This window comes from Borostomias antarcticus (genome assembly GCF_949987555.1).
Source record: "Borostomias antarcticus genome assembly, chromosome: 1".
Taxonomy (NCBI): domain Eukaryota; kingdom Metazoa; phylum Chordata; class Actinopteri; order Stomiiformes; family Stomiidae; genus Borostomias; species Borostomias antarcticus.
The window spans coordinates 53,618,247-53,640,973 of record NC_140234.1 but is presented as its reverse complement, the minus strand read 5'-3'; the positions used below and the strand labels follow the sequence as shown (position 1 = coordinate 53,640,973).

At 42.1% G+C, this 22,727-nt stretch overlaps 1 protein-coding gene across 9 annotated transcripts; it reads right to left on the bottom strand.

The window, feature by feature from the left end:
• Positions 1–289: 289 nt before the first annotated feature.
• Positions 290–13,921, bottom strand: picalmb (phosphatidylinositol binding clathrin assembly protein b). Of its 9 annotated transcripts, XM_084441426.1 has the most exons (22): positions 13,395–13,921; positions 10,413–10,555; positions 10,025–10,100; positions 9,750–9,852; positions 9,052–9,145; positions 8,709–8,820; positions 8,473–8,579; positions 8,255–8,296; positions 6,662–6,747; positions 6,389–6,512; positions 6,055–6,188; positions 5,649–5,749; positions 5,339–5,491; positions 4,193–4,285; positions 3,890–4,000; positions 3,632–3,772; positions 3,389–3,419; positions 3,164–3,263; positions 2,939–2,998; positions 2,695–2,799; positions 2,204–2,309; positions 290–1,720 (listed from the first exon to the last, which is right to left on the bottom strand). In XM_084441426.1, exons 1-21 carry the CDS (start codon positions 13,522–13,524, stop codon positions 2,217–2,219), a joined length of 2,139 nt encoding a protein of 712 aa, XP_084297552.1. In that variant the 5' UTR covers positions 13,525–13,921; the 3' UTR covers positions 290–1,720; positions 2,204–2,216. The 9 variants fall into 9 exon arrangements, with proteins under 9 accessions (XP_084297552.1, XP_084297551.1, XP_084297555.1 ...); XM_084441425.1 differs by having other exon boundaries at positions 290–2,309; XM_084441429.1 differs by lacking the exon at positions 2,204–2,309.
• Positions 13,922–22,727: the final 8,806 nt, after the last annotated feature.

Sequence of the window (22,727 nt, the reverse complement as noted above, 5' to 3'; positions counted from 1 at the left end):
TCCAGGTGCGTTCAGATCACACAGGTGTTGTATTATACTGGCCACAAGGTGGATGGTTGGAAAGACAGGAATTACAAGAGCCTGAGTCTTGTATTATATTCTATTGTCATATTGCTGCTACTTTTCGTATTACTTGTTTTTCTTCTATTATTGACTGTCTATGTGAGAAGCTCTCAAGTATGCATTTCATTGTACCTATACCCTGTATGCCGACTTTACATAATGGCAAATAAGCATACATGAAAACTTGAACCTAATGTGAAAATACTGAGGAACACTTTGTGGAAGCTGCTCTTTATTTGAAAAAAAAGAAAAAAAAAGAAAAAGAAAAACATCAGTGAATGTCTGCTACACGTTCTAATTACATAAAGAAATATATCATCTGCGTAGGACGAACACAGAGAATATCCTGAATCAAACTTAGGTAGAGTCAGATTTGATTGAATTGCTTTCATATTTCATACATCTTTCACTTCCCTCTGGAGGAACAGTCAGTTTTATACACAGAGCACCGATCAACAGTGACCAACTCCCACCCCGTTCCTCTGCATCTTTATACAACTCATTTACATCAAAACTGTGACACGTCTCTGTCTCAGGAAAACCCAACACCAGACACCCCATCCTCATCCTGCACCAGAGACAGGGTCTGAGGAGCTGCGGGTGTCTTGGAAAGATGTGTGCAACATGAAGGCAACTCTTTCACATTCAGAGTAAAGGCAGCCATTAAAACGGTCAGTGAGTCGATGGCATGCCAAGCTTAAAGCAAAATGGATCCCATCCCCTGTGTGACGTTTCAGAATCGTGGATGAAGTGTTTTCAACTAGACAAAAAACTGTTCCATTGCAAAAACCCTAGGCACAGAATTGACTATATACTGTAGATTACTGACTCAAACCCCTATCCCCCCTTGCACTTTAAGTGCATGGAGACTGAGATTTGCATCTATTAAGAATTGTTCTTAACACAAAACTTGGAGAATATTTAGTGCTCTATCATTCCGCTTATAGGTGTAATTTTATATAATATCTATCTTTTTTTTGTAACTCTACCTCAATGATACAGTCCGACATCCATGTTTCATGCTGAAGCACTCCCACAGGTGTTCACTGTACTGTAGATTTTACTATAGTTTTTTCCCCCAATCTTAAACCAATAATCATAAATAAATACAAACAACACACAAGGAATGTCTACTGTAAACACGGTAAAAAAGACAAAAACTAAAACAGGTGTAAACGTCATTAGCATCACTACTTAGTGACAGTTAAATAACTGTGGGAAATGGATGACCGATGATTGGATCAAGAAGGGAAAGACTCCTCCCATCTTTTACCTTTCCCCCTCCCATCCCAGCAGAACATCAAGCCTTTACATCCAACCACAGTATTTCCAAATACATAATATCAAAGTTTCCCAGCACCCATAACTATCTTTACAGATTATAAAATGGATGAGGAATCCCTATAGGGGGGTTAGACAGCAGCATCACTTGACGTCTTGGACAAATTACAGAATAATGAGTGAGTTCTCTCACAATGTCATTTGGAAATGGTTTCCATGGTTTCCAGTCATTGCACCGTTGTGTTCTGGACATGTCTGTATTTGGGGTGTGTGAACGTTTCTCTGAAGAGTTAGACTGCAACAAGGACTTTTGCTGCTTTGCTGCTAAGTGCTTCATCTTCTGAGAGACATTTCCTTCGTATTACATGAACTGCATCTGTGGGGGAAAATCAACAGACATTGGTTCAGACAGTTTCACTGTCCACTGAGGGGCTGAAACGGAAAACTGAATGAATGAAATGAGATGGCTCTAGCCTCGTACCACAAGCAACTGTCAAAAAATTACCCTCCAATTCCAGCTACAGTATAGCTACTTGCTATTTGGAGACTTAAAGGCTCCTCTACACGTTACTGTGTGAAAAATAGTATATCAGCAGGAATCTATTGGCTATCTGAAGTGCAAAACAAAATACAAGCTTTTTAGTCAATCCTGACATGTTAGTTAAAGTGAGCACTCAGTACAAAAAGCCCAAATAAAGTGCAGCGATATAGGCTAGCAAGAGGAAATAAAACAGTTGTTTCTCATCAGATGGAAGAAGCAATGATGTTTGCAAATGAAGAGGAGAGAAGAAAAGAAGAAGCATTAGCGTTCCACGTGCTGCTCATGCGTGTGCATCCGCAAGCACAGAGCACGCTGTACCTAAAGAGACGCTCTACAAGAAATCCTTGAGAGAGAGCTGTGCAAATGGGTCCTGTCCTGGGGCTCGGAGCGGACTCTGGCTGGAAGGACTAGAGGCTGCAGAGGGCTATTTCAGGTACAGGGAGAAACAGAGGGGGCGGAGGAGAGGTCAGAGAGAGCATATAGGGGGAAGGAGAGATTCGATAAAAAGAGAGAAGAGGGGTGAAAGAGGTTACACAGAGAGGGGTGAACACAAAGGACTCTTAAGAAGTGTGGCAGCTGACAGATTTGACCCAGGAGAGCAGCCAGAGTCACGTAAGAAACTGTCCTTATCACCGGGGTAGTAATACAGGATCCATACTCACACTAGGACTAACACAATGGCTAACTATACTGCACAAAAGCAGCAACTCAAACACTCGTTACAACAATGAACACTTAAACTATCATGCACTGAGTGGGCACAGAGAGATATCCACTGGTTGATTTGACACACAAACGCGCGCGCGCACCTGAGCACTGGACACCGAGCCAAAGGGGTTGGGCGGCCTCATGACGGGCTGTGTGTACATCATGGTGGGCGGGTTCATCATTCCCATAGAGCCCAGCTGTGGAGGCTGCAGAGAGAAGTGCTCACAATCATCCCTCTCAGTAATGACAACAAACTGTTCTGAAATGCCCTAACGGACTTCTATGTAGAACAACTACCCCATCGGAATCTAATACAGACATACAGCTACGTTGTCATACACTGACCATTCCATATCCCATCATGCCTGTGGGTGTTGTGGCGGAGAAGGACATGACCGAGGAGGGCTGTGGAGACACAAACGGATCAAAGTGAACGCATTTCTCTAATACAAAAGACATAAACAAAGTGTGGGGCGACCAATCTTTAACAGGAAAATAAAAGACAAACTCAAAGACACTCCATTACGGAGAAAATATGCATGACCACTGTCAAAGGCAAGTGTGGATCACCATGGAGACTGGGTTCCAGGTCGTGGTTGGCGCTGCCTTGGGCTGCCAGTTGGTTCCGCCAGTCATCCTCTTCTCCCCGGGCTGGCTCCAGTGGATGTCACTGTAGATTAAGACCACTAATATTAGCACCGGCTCCGAACTGCTGCTGGACACACAGCACTGTTGCCCTCACTGTGAGAAGGGCACATCGAAAAGACGAAGACGCAGTGTAAAACGTTCACATACTTTTTTGACGTGCCATTTCCAATCCCAAGATCTGAAAAAATATTAGAAGAGCAAATACGTAAGAAGCACATCCGGAGATGTATGTCCAGAAACTACATTATGTGCTGCTGTGAAATTTATATGTATAAATAAATAAACAAACAAATAAATAAACAAATAAATAAATAAAGTCGATACAGTATGTCAATATACCCTAGGATTTTTCCCCTGACCACTCCATGGAAGATTCTGTAAAATACCCACCCATAAAGTGCCACTTACTGCCCACTAGGTTGGCCAAAGAGGAGTCAAGGTCATCTGACACCAGCTTCTCTGGCTGCTGATTGGACGAGAGGCCCTGGTTAGAGCCAGCCATAGTGGGCTTGAGGATGCCCCCTGTGATATCTGGGAGGTATAAAGGGACCAGTTAAAACAACAACAACAACATTGATATTGCATGGATTCACTGAAGAAGGAAGCTAACTCAGAAATTCCGATTTTTCATGTGTTCCAACTCCTCACCATCAGAATCTAGGCTATTTGCCCCTGTAGCTTTGGATCCGAAAACCGACTCAAAGTCCACTTGGAGTCCTCCTGCAGACTGTTGGGGAGGGGCCTGTGGCGCTGAGTACCCTTCAGGAAGAGGACAGAGAAGAGGCTGCTCAAAACATGGCAGGTGATGTTGGTCTGCTAAAGGAAGCAAAATAACTAAAGGGAAATAGCAGTCACAGTTTAGCCTGATACTCTACAGAGTCCACCGGGTTCGCTATCTACTGTATCTGTGAGTGGACCTGCTGGGACAGAGCTACAGGTCCAGTACTCTACCTCTGAATAGGCCTGCTACAGTAGAGGGCTCAGTGGGGTAGGGGCCCTGGTGTGGGAGGTGCTGGGCCATGGGCACTGGACCACAGAAGGAGTCTGACACGCCACAGGTAGCAGGAAGAGGAAGAGAGAGCAAAGGAATGCAGTTCTTGGCAAGGCCAGACAGGCAGGCACGACAGAGCAACGCTACAGACAGACTGAGAGAAGGACGTTCACAAGAAACTCGTTCAAAGTGATTTGTTAAAGTCACTAACATATAACAGTAGAATCGATGAAACTACAGAAGACAGTAGAAAAGACTGTGGCAAAGACGGGTGAAAAAGGACCCTAACCAGGAATGAGAGTCTACATTTCCAGATTTCTAGCCTAACTGTGGGGTGAAGGGTTGATTGGTAATACATAGGATTGGGGGCCTATGTTTGCCGGGGCTCAGGAAACATAGGCTGAGATGGGGAGCCATCATAGTACCTGAGACGGAGTGTTCTATCCGCACTGTGCGTTTGTAATTGGTTGAAACAGACGAGTTTGTGTCAATAAAGGGATTGTAACGATCTAGAGAATCAGAAATAGTATTGGTGAAGGAAAACAGAATTCAACTTATGGCTCTAAAATTGACAAGACAAAATCACACCAAATCGTAAACTACTGTATGATATGACTGGAATTGTATGGAAGTATTTGCATACTTTTCATCTACTACAGAAGATGGTAAACAAAGAAAACAGGGACAGCAAAGAGGCAGTAAGCAGTATGGCTTCTACATACGGAATGTCAGTTAGACTACATGGTTGCTACTTGCTAGAGGTGAAAATGTGAGTTAGCTCAGTCAGAATGCTCCAGGACATTGGGTGACTAGACGTCCAGGTTCTGAGACCTAACTCTAAAAAGTATATTATCTCCAGTGTATTTGACTGAATAGACAAGTGGGTCCTTCACTTTAAATGTTTAAGTGAGCACATTGTCACACAAATGTTTTTTCATTGAGACAAACAAGGCAATACCGGTCTCAGATTGACAATAAACACACACAACTAAACGATTAATGTCAACATTTACAAGCATGCAAGCATGACATGCTCATGGTGGATTCCCATGGATTAAGACATGAGAGACACAGGATATTTCAGGAGATACAAAATGAGTCTTTACCACCAAACATTTCATGACCAGACGTCCTAGAGGAAAAGCTAACACCGTCTGAGGACACGACAGGTAAGTGAGCAGCATCGACAACAAGTTTTGACAGGAAAGGATTAAGGTTGGGCATGGAGTCATCTCCAGCTTCAGTAGAGGTGAAAGGATCTAGGCAGACAGAAGAGAGAGAAAAAAAAAAGGAAGAGAGAGAGACAGAGGAGGAGAGAGGGGGACATCAGTCAGACAAGAGGGAGAGCATGCAAAACAGGTTATGAAAGAACTAGAACACAGACAGTGAGGCCCTAGTGGGACGGACGCTTCCTACCTGCCCAGGCAGTGGCCACTGGCAGTCCTGTAGAGCCAGCCTGCATGGAGGGCTGGAAGGTCTGTTGCATGTCAAACAGGTCACTCTCCATCTTCAGAGCGCTAAGGAGAGGAGGCAGCCGTCAACATTACTTTAGTCCGCATGCACAAAACACTCACATTAAATGCAAATAGCCGAAATACCTCAGCCCAATTGCCTTTATAGGGGAATTCGGCTTCAATATAAGCTTGACTATTATCTAAAGAGAAAGATAGCAAGAATGCAAAAACAGAATGCAAAAAGTATCTTTTTAAATCCTCCTTTATTATTTATTATTTTATAATAAGACTCAGATATCTGAAGGTGTGTTGTCCAAGGTCAACATGTGACTGGGCCAGCTTCACAGGCTGTATGAGTCAGGGCATACCCATTGGAGCAGCTGGGAGTAGAGAAGAGGTCGATGGCCGGGGCTGTGCTGATAGCGCCCCCAGTGGTGGAGACAGGTGATGTGTCGGTAGTGGGGAAGGAGGGCCTCTTGGAGAGCTCCTTCAGCCTCTGTTCCTGAGTGGAAACAGTCCAAGTCACATATCGACACTACAGTAGATACTACAGACAGAGAATGGACATTGGATAGTTTCCCTAGATTTGAATGTCACTGAACAACACTACATTCCTTGGAGATGATTGAAACGTGACTTTCAAGGATGCTGCTTTAACACTGTGGGGATTCGTGGTCGGAGTGGATGTTGCGACTGTATTACCTTCAGTGCTTTGAGGCGGGCCTGTTCCTCCTCCAGAGCAGCCTGCTTCTCACGCTCGTCTGCTTTAGTGAAGGACATGCCCGTGCTGGCCAGCGATGACACGGCATTAGATAGAGTACTAGCTCTGCAAAAAAACACACATGGATTCACACAGTTAGGCAAACAGAGTAGCACTGCTGCAAACCCTGAATACAAGACACAGTCCCTGGAGGGAAAGTGTGGAACTTTGCACAGATAAATGAATTCTAACATGACAGTGTGAACCTACTGTACCTGCTGGCAGCTGTAGAGTCCTTGACCTTCTTCCCCTCCAAGGAGGCCAGGTGCTGTTCCAGTGCTTCCAGAAGGCTACTGGGAGCCTGTCATAACAGAGAGCCACCATCAGCAGAGTGTTTGAAACATGGTATTTAGACAGTATGCATGTCACCATCTACGGCAGTGGTGGGCACTCCACTATACTACAAAACAGCATAACTTGGTGTACTTTGCTTGTTTTCAGCTAGCACGTCTAAGTATGTTATTGGAAAGATAATAATGAGCTTTATTCATACTACTATGCTGGTAATTAAGGGAGGCCACCCAGGGGTCTTGGCTTGCCCACCACTGATCAATGGCTGCTTTCCAGCTGAAAGCCATTTTAGGTGAATGGATATCATGTCTTTGGGGATGACACATCACAGCATTTTCAACATCCTGTCTGGTGTTGAATTTATCCATCTCTAAACATAGTTAGGCAGCCATGTTGGATGGTGTAAGTGCACGGCATGTTGCAAAAAGAACAGTACATTTCTCTACAGAATGGTACACAATCTCCAGTCGCTTGACATAAACTGAGCGATGCAAAGACAACACAAAGCAAATCACAGACACAGAAGAAAAGTGAGATGAAAGTACTTACACAAACTGTGAACTAAAGGCGGAAAGATAGGGGAAAATACAGAATATAAAGGTGGTGATGGTCAGAAAGATAAAAACAATTGGTCTATTAAAAATAGTGTACTGGGGGGGGGTCATACTATGAGTGTAAAGTCTAGTATACTCCTTTGATCCTGTTAAAAGAGTATAATGTGGCCACTGTCTCTGCAGGGTCATTAGAGGGTCATTTGATGTTTAGGCTAATTCCTCACATTTCCCCACTGGTATACTGCACATCATGCCAGACTGTTTGTGAAATCATTCACTTCGCTAATGTATCTAATGACACAGTGAAGGCTTTGACAATCTGGCATAATGTACAATAGTGTGGAAATGTAAGAAATTAGCCTAAACACTTTTTTTTTAAACGATGCAGTGCCCATTTAAACTGTGACTGTATTACACCATGTGAATCAGTTTTACTGTAAAACACAGTTTGAACTGGACCTATTACACCTTTATTTACTGTAAAGAGGGCTTAATCAAGAGGGAAGAAGAGGAATAAGAAGAAAGTGAGAAATATGCCTCAGTTGGCAACATGCGCTGGGGGACTTCATGCATTCAGCAGGGCCTTATCTTAAGGAACATTTGTGCAGGGTGGAGTAAATATTGTGGGGCAGGTGGCATAGCTGATTATTAAGAAGAGTCAACATTGGGAGAGGAAACTGAATTGCAGAAGGAGAGAGAAGTTGACAGTACAAATGAGAGATAGAGTAGAGAGAGAGAGAGAGAGAGAGAGAGAGAGAGGTATATGTGTGTGAGAGAGTGTGAGTGAAAGACAGTGGGTGGGTGTATGAGATAAAAGGAGGAGAGAAAGAGAAAGAAAAAACGACAAGATTGCCTATCTCATCCAGTCTCTCATCCAAGACAAACAATAGAGTAAGGTGCCAAAGCGTTTGTGGATGACTTAAACTGATCACCCCAGCTGCATGGCTCATACAGAGTGCTTACCTGAGATAGGTCTGGAATGTCGCCGCGATCAATTCCTACCTGCTGTTTAATGAGAATAGTAGCCAAGTTACAGTGGTGCCTCTCCTCAAGCAAACAGGGCATACTATTACCTACAACTAACTCCAAGGTTAAGTCAAGAATGTCAAGAATGTCTAAGTCAAGATTGACTTAATGACTGAATGAATGAAAGGTGTTCCAAGCAGGCAAAGATAAATCACCTCTGCTACTTTGAGGAACTCTGAGATCCGTGTCATTCGTGTGAGAAACTTCTTGTAGATATCAAGGCCCTCTTTACACTGGGTTTTCTTCATGTCAAAGTACTTCTCTATGGTTGAACAGACGAAACATTAGTTTGAAAATATACTGGAGGTGTGTTTCAATCCATCTAAAAATAAAAATAAAGTGCCACTGAATTGGGGGTAGTAAAGTGAGAGAAGCTGATTTGGCGGTTTACCTAGCAGATTGATGATGCCTTCGTTGTAGGCAGCGAAAAGCCTTATGGAATCTTTGAAGAGGAGCATGAAGGCTGCGTTGATGACACCGTTAGTGAGCTCATTGGCATTGACCTGAGGGAGATATATCACGCAACTTCACACATCATCCACCTAAGAGGGGCTTTTAGAGTATAATATCTTATGACGGCAGTTTTGCTGACAAATAAGAACGAAGATACTGTAGCAGAATAAAGCATCTAATGTATCTCTGATATCGGTGCTGTTCTGTCTAAACACAATCTGCCAAATCCAGGCGAGCCTCTTTATATTACGTGGGCACAGGGACGTTGACCTCAGACTCACATTGAAGTCGAGGAGTGCGTCCATCTGGTTCTGTATGATGGGGATCGTCTTCAGCAGCTTTTCTGTATTCATGGTCCTCATCACTCCATCCACCCTACAGAGACAGGCATGGTGTTAAAATAGAACACAACACACAGGGCAGAGAGAGAAAAGAGATGCAGAAGAGCTGGCTTCTCATTCATGTTCCCTGCACGCTAACAAAATGGTTTCCAGTGTTGGAGAAATGTCGATACAGTGCCTAGTTCTGCAAAATATTATACAGTGCCTCAACATGCGAACGAGTATGAGGATGAAAGACAATTGACACTGCATTTTAATCTGAGAGAAATCGTGTTCCGTTCTGTTTTAAACTGAAAAGTTGAGATGGTATGTTTCAAGTGTATTTTCACCTGCAGTTGAATATAGTCCAGTATTGTTTAAATATCAGAATCATGGCACATTGGTAACAAGAGAGTGAGCAATATTTGTCCTGTCCACATGTCGAATTGTCCTTGAGCAAGACACTGAACCCCAAATTGCTCCCAATGAGCAGGTTAGCACCTTGCATGGCTGCTGCCGGCATTGGTGTGTGAATGTGTGTTTGAATGGGTGAATGAGAGGCCATTGTAAAGCGCTTTGGATAAAAGCGCTATAAGTGCATCCCATTTACCATTTAACCATTTATTTCAAATACAAACATCTATCGTCAGAATCCTTACCCTCGCTTTACTTTAGTGAAGTCAAAAGCAACCTGTCGGTATGACACAGCCTTTTCATTCAAGTATCGACTGTACCTCCGGATAAATGTAGACATGTCATAGCCTGAGGAAGAAATCCCAATTACATGGGGGAAAAAATAATTCACACAATATAATTCACTAGAAACCAACACAAGCTTTTTAAAACTTGAGTGAAATATTTGCTTCTATATTTTTCTCAACATAATAGTTTAGGCTGGAGAAAAAACAGTGAGATCAAAAATCTCATACTTTACCTTGTAACCCACTTTTGTCCAAAAAATTACTGAGATTGAATAATGTGTTCCGTGAAGCCAAGTACTGTACAAAACGCTGTGGCAAGGAAAAATAAAAGAGAGTATTAATTACCACTTGTTAAAGACAATGAATGATAACACTTCATGATAAGGGTCATTTATAAGCCTTTATAAACTATTTCTATACGATTAACTTACAGTAACAATAACAAATTATTTGTAAATAGTTATAAGTAAATTATTAATATAGAACCAATGAGGCTGATGTAGGAATCAAACCCACGACTAAGGTACAGCAGCTGAGCCTCTTCCACTATCAATACTGTACCCTATGGCAAATGAAGTGGACAGCACACTTAACCACTCAACTACAGAACAGTCCCCTCACCTCATTGCCGTAAACCATGAGGTGGTGTGTGGTGATGAGCGACTTAAAGACCACCACCCAGCTCGTGTTGGTGGTCCTCTCAAACAGTGAGTCAGCCAGTTGGGGAATGTTGACGTTCATCTCATTGGTGCAGTGGATCAGGTCTGAGAGGAGAGGACAGGAGAGTGGCAGGTTAAGGGCAAGTCTCGGCCTATGAGTCCCGTCGTGCGGATAATATCGATGCATGTGCAGTAACCTGATCTCAGATAAGGTAATGACGAAGAGTTAAATTCTTGTGGAAGCTCATATTCTATGAAACACTTTGTAAACAAGGACTCAGGCATTCCACTGCAATCTCATTCAATTAGCTTTAATTCAAGGTCTGACTAATTGTGTGACTACTCTAAAGACACTTAATTACTGTGCTACTACAGACACTTTTTAACACAGCACTTCCTCAAGAGGGTTTAGAGCTAAGGGTGAATAAACCCAAATAAACGATTCACACCACTGAATCAATTAATGTTTTTGTAATAATAACACATATCTTGGAAGGGGTGTTCTATCCAGCTTTAGCTCTCTCTCTCTCTTTATCTGCTGGTCTAAAGCCTAAGCGTTGTGTTGGCCTAAAACAGTGGCAAAAACTTACGAAGTACCACATAGCCTACCATCTGTTTCCAATACTAATGAATAAGACTTATGTTGTCCCCCCACCACTTTCATATCAGCAACTGTCACTTTATAGCCTACTACTGTTCTAGGCAAGATGACTATGCATAGCTGAGGCCTATGCTAATACCTGCAAACCCTAACAACACCACTAATGGCATTGCCATCAGAGTAATGAAAAGATTGACAGTGTAGTCAGACCAGGCTTTCTGGCCTATATTTCTGTTTTCACAGGAGGGGGCTCTAAGTAGGACAGCATAACCTTCCAGAGTAGCAGCAGTTTGCATGGCTGACTGAATTATCCAGGGAAGACTGGGAGTGTAGAGGGAAAGAGAGAGAGAGGGAAAGAGAGAGACTGAGGCTGACAGCACTGTCATGTTATAGACCGGTTATAGGCACCGTATTTATTTAATTAATCACCTGTATTTATTTATAACCTGCTCTCACACACAATATTCCACCCAAATGAACTGATGAACAAATGCAAAACTACTGCAACACAACTACTGATGGTTTGGCCTAGAATAAGCAACATTTCTGGGCAGCGTTCGTTATTGGTATAGGTAAAAGGTCACACAACAGAGTACCCCATAACTCCAAAAAGCTTAGTTTATATGACTGTCTGGACAGGGGGTGATGTCACAGTCATTGTCAGAGCTCTTTATTTGGGCCTTCTGTTGCCTGTACAAGTGAAGGTCGAGGGGGTGAGTCTCTCTGTCATATTGGATGGCTGGTTGGGTTTGTGGGTTGGATGAGCCAATACAATTCTGCTCTCTGCCAAATCTCACCTCTCCTGTTAGATCATGGCTCCTACCTAAAGAGATGAGGCCTAAGCAGCAGACCAGGTGTGAAAACAACAGGCCATCTGAATTCAATTCACAACTTTAGCATAGCCAAAAGGACTGGTGTGCTTAGTGGTCACCGTCTGCTTTAGAGACACCATTCATTGCCTACTTTTGTCACATTTTATGAATAATAGCCTACAGAGGGCATTCATTCATGCAAAGAAACCACATTCACAGGCCTACTTCATTATGAACCAGTAAGCTTAACTAGCAACCTCCTAGATACTACAGACATGTGAAATGCAACTGTCTGGATGACATAGAAACGCACCTCCTCTTGCAGCGGAATAGCAACACTTTGAGAATGTGCCATCCCAACAAAATAGTATGGAGAGAGTAAAGAGAAATCCTGTAGTGCTACTGTTACCATTTCCCACACCAAGTGCCCTGCATGGCGACTAGCAGTGAGAGTGAGGATGGTCACACACAGATTAAAGGTCTGACACTGACATCAGGGTGTATATATATATATATAGCCTGCTGGATGCCCTGAGTAGAGAGGAAACTCCTCCTGGTGCCTGGCTGTGGCTAGAAATAGAGCTCTACTCTCCATTGACTTATTCCACTGGAACAACACTTGCTACAAAAAACATTCAAACCAAAGCCATTCACAGTCCTCAAGAGATAACACGGAATAGGCCTATTGTTTTTTCTTGTCAAAGTATGTTCCAATTGTTGAATGGAGACATACATCATGCAATACATGCAATTCAGGAAATGCTGCCTAATATTCCACTCCTGTGGGCTGTTACAATGTAATACCAGTGTTATAGCTCAAGCTCTTCCGCCAGCCAGGTTATTTGTCAACAGTCTGGAGGGCAGGGTGACATGTTTGACCAACATGACAATGACAAACACAGTGCGGCCAGGATAAGTTTGTGCATGCAGCCTTGGACACTTCGAAAACATCCCAGTTTCCTCCTCTGGGCCTGCCCTGGGCTAATGCTGATCAAATGGGTTACTATCCTTACTGAGTAAAATAAATCCCAACAAGCCCTGATATCATAGAAATAGTCAATGATAAAGATGTTGCTTTAGCTACTTGGTGCATATGGGATATAATGATAAAGCTATACTGAATGAATGAACCCGCTACGAGACACCGAGCTAGGGAAGCGTATTTGACAGCAACAGATCACGAGAACATCAAATAGCCTAGAAACTTATTGTTTCTGTTTGCTATGCCTAAACCTAACCTATGTAATTGCCTGCCTTATTTAATCTAACGTTACGTGTAATCAAAGTTCGGATGAGCGTTTTCATTCCAAAGATCTCTTTTGTAATAGCCTAATGTAGCTAGCTGTCAGAAACAGCTAGCTAGTGGCTACCATTGGTGTTTCATTGGAGTAGGCTAAAATTGTATCCATTCAGGCTTGGGGCCTTGTATCCCCGTCGCCAGTCGCCATAACTCAACCAATGCATCTCCGTGGTTTCACCGAGAGTAGGATAGGCTTTGAAACATGACAAAAGGTTTTAATGTGATACTTACAATCCAAATGTTTCTTTTTCGGGCCCATTATTTCGTGTGTGGTGGCCTTGCATACTGTTTTCGACACAGCGGATCCCGTTACACTGTGCTGGGCTGCCGTTATCCTGTCCGTAATGCTTTGCCCCGACATCTTCGTTTATTGATGCAACAAAGAATTTGAAAATACACAATATACCTATAGTTCGAAATGAATTGGAAATATTTACGAAATCTCCTTCGTAAGACACCCCCCTTGTCCCACCACACAAATTAAATCGAAATAGGAAAGAACGTGGGCACTGAAACAACGACCGGGCGTTGCAGACGGATGGCAATTGATAGCCTAGGCTACAACAAAAACATGTAACAGTGTATCCAGAGCTCAGTCCAATAATTCAAATAGCGAATGCGAACAAACAAATTTCATAACGATGCGGCAGTAGATTTAGTGATGGATTCACTCGCTGACTCATTCGCCCAGCGTCTCTGCCTATCTCTCATCCCGATCGCACACTGGATCCCTTCTGTAGGCTATCTCCCGTCTTCGTATCGCCACTCCTGCTGGGTTTAAAGGACTAGAAGCGTTCAGGGAAATGGCGGGCCTGTTCTCAGAAAGGTTAGTATGACGTTGCGTAGTGTCATGCAGATCTGGAATCAGTTAGGCCTATGCCGGTCTACTATATCTTCATATTTTCAGCAGGTGTTTTTGTGATCATGGACGGAATGGCTGCTAATAATAACAGCCTGTTATTATAGCCTACCATTTACCTTCAGACATTTGCTGCTTTGGGGGATAGCCCACAGCAATTATCCTATAGGCCTACCCAGTTTTCAGAAAAAAAGCAAATAAAGTTGCCGTAGCCTAAAACACATCCTCTGGCCCCAGTTGTTACAAATTGTGCAACTAAGATAATTTAGGGCTTAAAGTCACACTGAAATGAAAAAAGCATTCTGTCCCATTTTGGTTCACATAATTGGTCATAGTGTTCACCTATTCAACGATGTATGCAAAAAAAATTACAAAATTCTATTTTTGTTGTAATCTTATATATCAAAGTATATTATTTCTTACTTCCTGGAAAACGGTAGGTCACGTGCAATGACGACAAAAGGTACCTTAGATTTTAGGCCAATAATCTCACGACATCCACCCGTCAGTCAATGCTAGGCTATCCTTCTATCAAATCTGTCTAAAGTTCTTAAAAACCGTCTACTTGTCAATGTTCCAATCAAATTCCTCTAAACATATGTCCCACCCTCATAGCTTGTTTGCGTCGGAAATACGTCAAACTAGTACCTGGCTGCAGACAAAATGGCCGACCTCCGCAAGAGGCGCCTCCGCAGTTGACAGGAAATCACGTGACCTCTGCAGTTGACAGGAAATCATGGATGTATTAATAGAACTGGATACAGCCACTCCATTCACTGACCACTATCAACAATGAAGCCCTATTGAACCGCGCCATCTTGGCAAATTTGTAGTCATTTGACCATTTCCGGTGACTTTTGTACTTGCGCAGTTGTGCTTTTCTGGCCTTCCGGTGACTTTTGTACTTGCGCAGTTGTGCTTTTCTGTCCTACGCGCGTCCACGGTCAACGTTGGCGTTGACCGCTTCTAGCTATCGAATGGCCGACTGGTGTAAGATGGATAGCCTAACGTTAGAGAGATAAATGTAGTCTATGGCTATGTTAATAAAGCTAACAATGATGTTGTAACATGCATGCAGCACTGCCGATCTGAACGATTGATTCATTATTACCATGGATCGGTATTGGGATTAATCAAGGGCGAATGTGAAATAGCAGCAACGAACTCAGCGGGTTATCCGAGATGCGGTAGCAGCGGCCAAAGCTCCTGCTGGCGGGGAGTGAAGCTCTTCAACTCGCTTGTCACTGGCTCCCTGGAGGAATTTAGCCTGGCTGCAATAACGTTATCGCGAACGGAATGAATACCATCTACTAGCAAACAAAACATGTTCAGTTATAATTAACCTGTTAAAACTAAGATGCCTGGATGAAAAAATAATAAAATAATTTCTCCAATGGATATATTTTACAAAAACGGGTTAATATGCAAGCCGGTTTTCATTGCTAAATCAAAGCGGGGAGAGCCGGGAACGTGCGTGGACGCGCGTAGGACAGAAAAGCACAACTGCGCAAGTACAAAAGTCACCGGAAATAGCAAAATGACTACAAATCTAGCCAAGATGGCGCGGTTCAATAGGCCTTCACTTTAGATTTCGAATCCTGGGGGCTTGCAGGAAATACGTTGTTTTATGTGAGCATGCGCAAGAGGCACCTCCACAATTGACAGGAAATCACGTGACCTCTGCAGTTGACAGGAAATCGGACATTGGTTGGGATCGTAACATTAGCTAACAATTGCATTACGTTAGCTAGATAGCTAAATAGAACTCCAAGTGTATCCCAATTTTTTTATTTAACAGTCAGTAAGCCTTTACTGGCTACATTCAACAAGAATAATTTTGATAAGAACGGTGGTCCTGAAAAAGACTATCACTTCATAGGAGAAACTTGTGCTCACAAAAGGCTGCTTTTGAAAAGCTTTTTGCTTTTCGAGTTTGTGTTGATGTTTCAAAATTAGTGATTGGTGTAGGGTTTTAAGATCTCCTGCAGAAGTGACAGGCTTGTTCTCAGATGAGGAGCAGGCCTGCTGTATCAGCTGCTCACATTGATTGTTCCCTCTCAACACAAACACAACAAATTCTGACCTGCAATGAATGTAGCCTACTGTTTTTATTGTTGACATATTCATCAAATCCTTAAAAAAAAAAAAATCCTGATGGAGACTTTGCAGCGGCAATGGCAATAATTACTCTCAATGTTAATAATAATAATAATTACACACAATAATTACAATGGCAACGATTACACAAATACTAATACACACATGTGCAACATAGTAGTAGCAGCACTCACCACGATATGCAATGTTTAAAACACAGTACTCAGTACTCTAGCATTGATTGTACTCGGTTCATTACTCAAATATACAATGTGTGGCATTGTAATAGCCGCGTTCAGACACAAGTTTAAGTTCTCAGTACTCATAGTAATGATTGTGCTAGGCTCATTACCCAATAATAACAGTGCTCAGCCTGTTACTCGATACTTATTACTTATACTTATTGTTCAGTGTTATAAGTGATCAGTATACAGTACTTAGTGCAGTCTATGCAACAGTATGCTACAGGTCACCAGTGTCCTTTGTTCAGTAGCCTGATTGCCTGGTGAAAGAAACTAGCTGAAACCCATCAATCACAACTGTCTCATGACCCTAGACTTGGCACACATGGTGTAGCAGACCCCACATGTTGATGGACATGGCTGAGTGAGAAGAACTAGGTCAGCTATTACTCATAACTCTACAACTCTTCGATGACGTCTAGGTCCTCTTTGCAGTCGCTCGAGGAGTCGAGCACCATGGGTTCATTGCTGGGGTCGATCTCTGCCTCCATCATGGCGATCTTGAGGATGTCCATTGGAGGCTAGGTTAGGAGAAAGAAAGAGGGGAAAGACATTTATCCCAAATGTCAAATGCACTTTTTCAAGTTGCCTAGGACTCATTATACACAAATCAACTTGAACTTGAACAAGGTTCCTGATGTCACTGGAGAGAGAGAGTGCTCACCTGGCTTGCTGTCTTGTCTGCAGCCACTGGATAGTGGGCCTGCAGGGGCGGGGGCGGTGACAGCTGGGTGTGGATGGGCCTGTGTTGGGAGGTGGGGGCCTGCTGGGGTGTGACCAGGGGCTTGGTGGGGTCCCTGGGGTGGAGGGCTGGATGGAGAGCCCCCCTATACAGTATGCCGGATTTATAGGTCAATCTAAACTAGAAAATCCCAGTCCGCTTACACATTCAACAACTGTACATGCTGACGACATGCATCATGGGTGGGGTACGACAAGTCCCCTGCGCACTTTTATTATTGAAAGGCAAATGGCCATATGAAACTGGTTAAACAGTGACCTATCACTCACACAGTCATTCTGGTCAATAGACCATGATACAGAAAGTATGCTGATTTGTTGTCTGATGCTCAGAACAGTAAGCATTAAGGTGGGCAGCCTCTGTGGATCAACCAGCACATCAGCAGAGTCAGAAAACCCCCCCGATCCCCGGAGTCCTGGCAGATAGAGCTCTTTAAATTCAAGCCTCAGGCAAGGACTTTTTAGCTTCGATGACCACAAAGAGACAAAGATGAGTCGTCATATTGTAGGTAGGCCTATCAGATGCTACATGTCAAATTTCCCATAGGATTGACGGCCTTCAAATTTAAGAGTGAAACTCATAAAACTAAATGTCAAGATTTTATTTTGGAGATATTCCCAATTCCTTATGGGAAAAAATAATGGGATTTTATTTAAGGAACCAGATGTTACATCATGAGTACATCATTATGGATGGTGTTTTATGAATATAAAAATGTTGACTTTTACTCAGGTTAATTTTATTTTATTGGAATGGGGCCTAAATAAAGTGCATCTTTAATATGGAGTATGTGTTACCCTTTCTAGTGTATGCTGGAAAGCAAATAGGTTATATTGACTGAAGACTATTATAGGTCGAATCGGGGTGACCTGATGAGGATACAATCCAGTGCAGACAGAGGTCTTTTGATCTCTAGTGATTAACATCTATCCAAAATGTCATGAGTGTGAAGCTGCAGAATGTGGTGGTGATACCAGTTAGTTGTCCATCTTTGTAATTTGTGATGTAGAGTGTTCAGGGAAACATAGGCTTTAGAGTGCAGCCATTGTACATTCACAATTATATTTACATTTTCATTGAGTGCTTCAAGTCCTTGTGCGAAGAAATAATCAGGACCTGACTGCATTACTGTCTAACTTTATTCTTATTTGTAGTGTATCCCAAGTACACTGTAAACTGCTGTGAGGCATAATGTGAAGTCATGATCTTGTTTTGGTTTGAAAGGTTTGAAATTACATGAAATGTTTTAGGTGCCATGCATAATATCTAATGTGGTTCTATGAACAGTTTGCAAGTGGTGCTGTTCAGCACAGGGGGGCAGTGTAGGGCTTTAGAACCCTTAACTACAAATGAATCATCCACATTATTGAAAACCCATAAACAAGATTATAACATGTTATTGTAACCAATTAATTGGTTCAATTCTTTTATCAACCTAAATTATCTATAAAACATTAACTGTGAAACTGATTGGCAGGAGAAGGTTTAATTATGTATTTATTTATTTTCAAATTCTATTAGTTCTCATCATTAATCATATGAAATAAGTTAAATTGGCATGCCTTTTAAAAAAGTTAAATTGGCATGCCTTTTAGGATGGATTTTAGCTTGCAATCTTAGGTGAACATAAATCTTACTGAGGCTGGTGCTGAATTAGCTATACTGTGCTTATATATCTGTTTATTTTATGTATATAGATCTATCAGGAGATTCCTGTGAAACATTGATTCTTCCAAGGTCATTATTCATAAATGTATGATGCCTTTAAGCCTTAGGGCTAAGCATCATTAATTGAAGTGTATATTCCTTATTCCTTATGTTGATTCCTGCTCTGTTCACTTGACATGGATGTGAACTTCTATGTTCACTTGACATTGATGTGAATATATGAAACTCAAAAATAGACACGTTTGAATGATATCCTTCACAAGGTCAAGGTATTGAAAAGGAGCACTCCTTTGTGCCAGGTACTTTATTCTATAAAGGCTTATGTTACATACTTAAACAATAAGTCATCCTGTTGTTTTGCTAGCTCACCTGGGAATTTTAGCAGGGCTCTTGCCCAACAAAAGACCCATCTCAAAGACTTCTGCACACCTCCATTCATTACTAAGAAGAGAAACCCACATGTAATTAGGCCCAACAGAAGCCAACATGTATTCGCATATTTTTTATTTTTTTACAATGAAAAAGAGCTTTTAAGATGTTTTCTTTTTTCCTTTTTCAAAAAACTTCAACTTTTCTACTCAATCCTTTGTTTTCTAGCTCCATCATCATTTTCCAATGAGTTGTATCTGTGTTGACAAACATTTTTGTGATTTTCTGTAATTCATTTTATTGTATTTCTAGATTATGTAAATTAATTGGGACTTAACTAATTCTCATGGCAGAATGAGGTTTATGGCTTTTTGAAACATTACTCACTGGAGATCAGATCACAGCGCAGCCTTTGATGAGGGCTTGGCTTCCATGCATGAGTAAAAGCGGAGGAGTCACATTACAACCAAACTCTCACAAGTTTTGAGATGGGACACATGTTACACAGTCTGCTCCTCCATGGGATTGTCTGTTCACAAGGTTCTTAATCTGAGACAGTAATATCTGTCAGATCTAGCCATATCTCCCTCTGTCAAGGTCTCTGAACACGCTCTATAGTGAGTAGGGACCACTTTCGATTAGACCCCTAGAGGATGAAACAAAAGGCTATATGGGGCAGTTTTGATACATTGCAGAATGAGACAAGGCAAACCCAGTAGTCCAGTATACAATATGCTGCTATTGGCATGCTGGATGCAGGATATTGGGAATGTACAGGTCTATTAAACATTTTGTAATACTTTGACAATAAAATAAAATGTAACATATTTTTGTATATTCAGATTTGTTTGACTTTGGGACCAGCTATTACTGTATTACAGACCAGCTATTTGGGACCAGCTACACACATACACACACACACACCTATACGCGCACACCCAGAAACACACCTAAAGCATACTTTAAAATATGTGTTTTTATGTCATGTGACTGCATGGAACGCGCTGTTGTGTTGTTGTAACTAGAACACATGGGTTCATATCCGCCAAATAGGTCATTTGCTGGGTGGGATTTGTAAAATAAGGTATATAATGGTTTCACTACATGTATTAATTTCTTGTGTACATGGCCATCTGATCCTATGTGCTCTGAATGGCAGTTGTCTGCTTGTAAGCGCATCATATTTGATTTCAGCCCTGCCTCATCACAGGGACAGATGTTAATGAATAGTGGGGCTCACCTTGTCTGTTGTGTGCACATGCCTTTGTGATCAGCAGTGCCTTAGCCTCAATCTGGAACAGGCCGTGGCTGCAAAGCTTTGGCATAGAGATGGGAGGTGTGTGCAGTAGCCTTCTGACTGACACGTGAAGCAAGTTGGCAGGCTCTCAATGCCCTGAACACAATATTGAAGGTGTGCTGTCCACAAACAAACAAACAAAGAAGAACAAGGACAGAGTGTGACACACTAACATCCACAGGCACGCACACATACTACATAAAGGCAGATAAACAAGATGAAGACAATGCCGGGAAAATACTTTTTATTTTGTATATTAATTTTGATTATCACAGTTTTGGCATACTGATTTGAGATTTGTGAATAAACTGATTTTCTTTTTTATTTGGGAAATATTGTATCATTTTGCATTCTTTCTGCCTCCGCCCCCAGCGACTGTGTGTGTGTGTTTGGGGGGGGGGGGGGGGGGGGGGGTGTTCATACTATAGCTCGAAAACAAATAAGCCTATGACGTTCATACTTGGTACATATATTCTGCTCAAGGTACCCTGGACCTGATTACATTTTGGAGCAGATCTGAATTACAGGGCAGATCCACAAATTATTTTCTCTTTTGTTATAAAAGTATAGGAGTTATACTTCCTACCCACCACTAGAGGGCAGTGACAAATGACTACCACTATACATTTGCATTTGCATCCAAAATATAATTCCTCGTCCTCGAAAATAACAGTTTTGTGTTCATATGTGTGATATTTATTCCATTTTGGAGATTTCTGCGACTTCCCTAAGCAGCACTCAACAAGGAAGTGATTTGGCATGACAGCATTTTTTTCCAGTGAATATCTTAGTTAATACATATGCATGTTAAATGTATTTAAAGCAGGCCAACGTAAAAAATACTATCTTAATAAATAATTTTGATTATATTTTATAATATGTAATGGCAGTGCATGCAACTTAAGCCACCTTTACATTGGTTTCCGCAATCCGCACCCCTCCAAAAAACTTTCGGATGCGGGGAACTGAAACTGCCGGACGATGACGTCAGGTGTTGATGTCACCGAGCAGTCAGTAAATCTGTCAAAAATCATGGCGGACATCTAAGTGGTAGAAATTTGCCAAACTATATTAGAAAGTTACAGACTTTGTAGCAAAAGTGGTGAAACAGGAAGTACTCATAACTCCTACATACGTTATCCGATTTACTCCAAATTGCTCATGCTTGATGAAGGTCGCATCTTGAACACAGACATATACACTAGACGCCACATTGACGTTGATTTGATTGCTGCTGGACGAAAAATGCAGCCGCCATCTTGGTCCGGTACGGAGCTCCGAGAGTAAACCAGTGATGGGTCGGGTAATTTTTTAATTTTTTAATTTATTATTTATGTTATTTGACTGTTTTGGATAGTTCAAGGACACAAATATTTGTTTCTATTTATCTTCTAGAGTTATCTATTGATGCAGGGTTACTTTTACTGACTGAAACTGCTGAGGAGAGCGTTTGTCACGTGACAGCAGTACCGGACCAATATGGCGGCCGTATTTTGCGCCGCTCAATCCATTACGAGTCATCTCGTGTTCATCATAGATATGACAGTCATAACAGTCAAATAACATGAATAATAAATAAATAATATAAAAAATTACAAAGTGCAAAACCGCAGCATCCAACAGTTTTAGTTGTATCTATCAGCTAACAACTATGTATTTATCATCGTTCACTTAAAGGGCAATGCTCGTTTTTGACAACCTGGACCTTATTTACGACATATTATAAGAAGTTTGACTCACCGAGATCACTTTGGTGTAGTTCGGAGGCCTGTAGAAGAAATTTAAAATCCAGCGCGAGCCAGTATATCCATGTAATAACGGTGATCGGGGCACGGAGAATGCAGTTTCTCAAAATCTATTTTCGGCCGCTAAACGGTTGTTTTCATCAATCAGATTGGATGAATCGACAGTTGAGATTCCTCAACGCGAGGCATTGTTGTGGTTTTCAAATACGGGGTCTTTAGCCTCTGTAATATGATATTTACACGCCTTTCCCCACTTGCTCCAGCATGCATGCGCACAGGCCAGCGCGCAGACTGGCTACACTCGCGGCTCACATTCTCTGCGCTACGATCGGATTGTTGCTGACGAATGACGACGACAATATTCTCGGCACCAACAACGATCGTAGCGCAGAGAATGTGAGCCGGAGAATAGCCAGTCTGCGCGCTGGCCTGTGCGCATGCGTGCTGGAGCAAGTGGGGAAAGGCGTGTAAAGATCATATTACAGAGGCTTAAGACCCCGTATTTGAAAACCACAACAATGCCTCGCGTTTAGGAATCTCAACTG

Bases quoted from the DNA above. Each gene is read 5' to 3' on its own strand.
- picalmb (XM_084441425.1), bottom strand. From the start codon at position 13,524: ATGTCGGGGCAAAGCATTACGGACAGGATAACGGCAGCCCAGCACAGT. The intron at 6,748-8,254 runs GTAAGCACTCTG...CTGTTATGACAG, and splicing joins ACATTCCAGACCTATCTCAG to GCTCCCAGTAGCCTTCTGGA. The intron at 4,286-5,338 runs GTAAAGACTCAT...GTGGCGTGTCAG, and splicing joins TGGTCATGAAATGTTTGGTG to ACTCCTTCTGTGGTCCAGTG.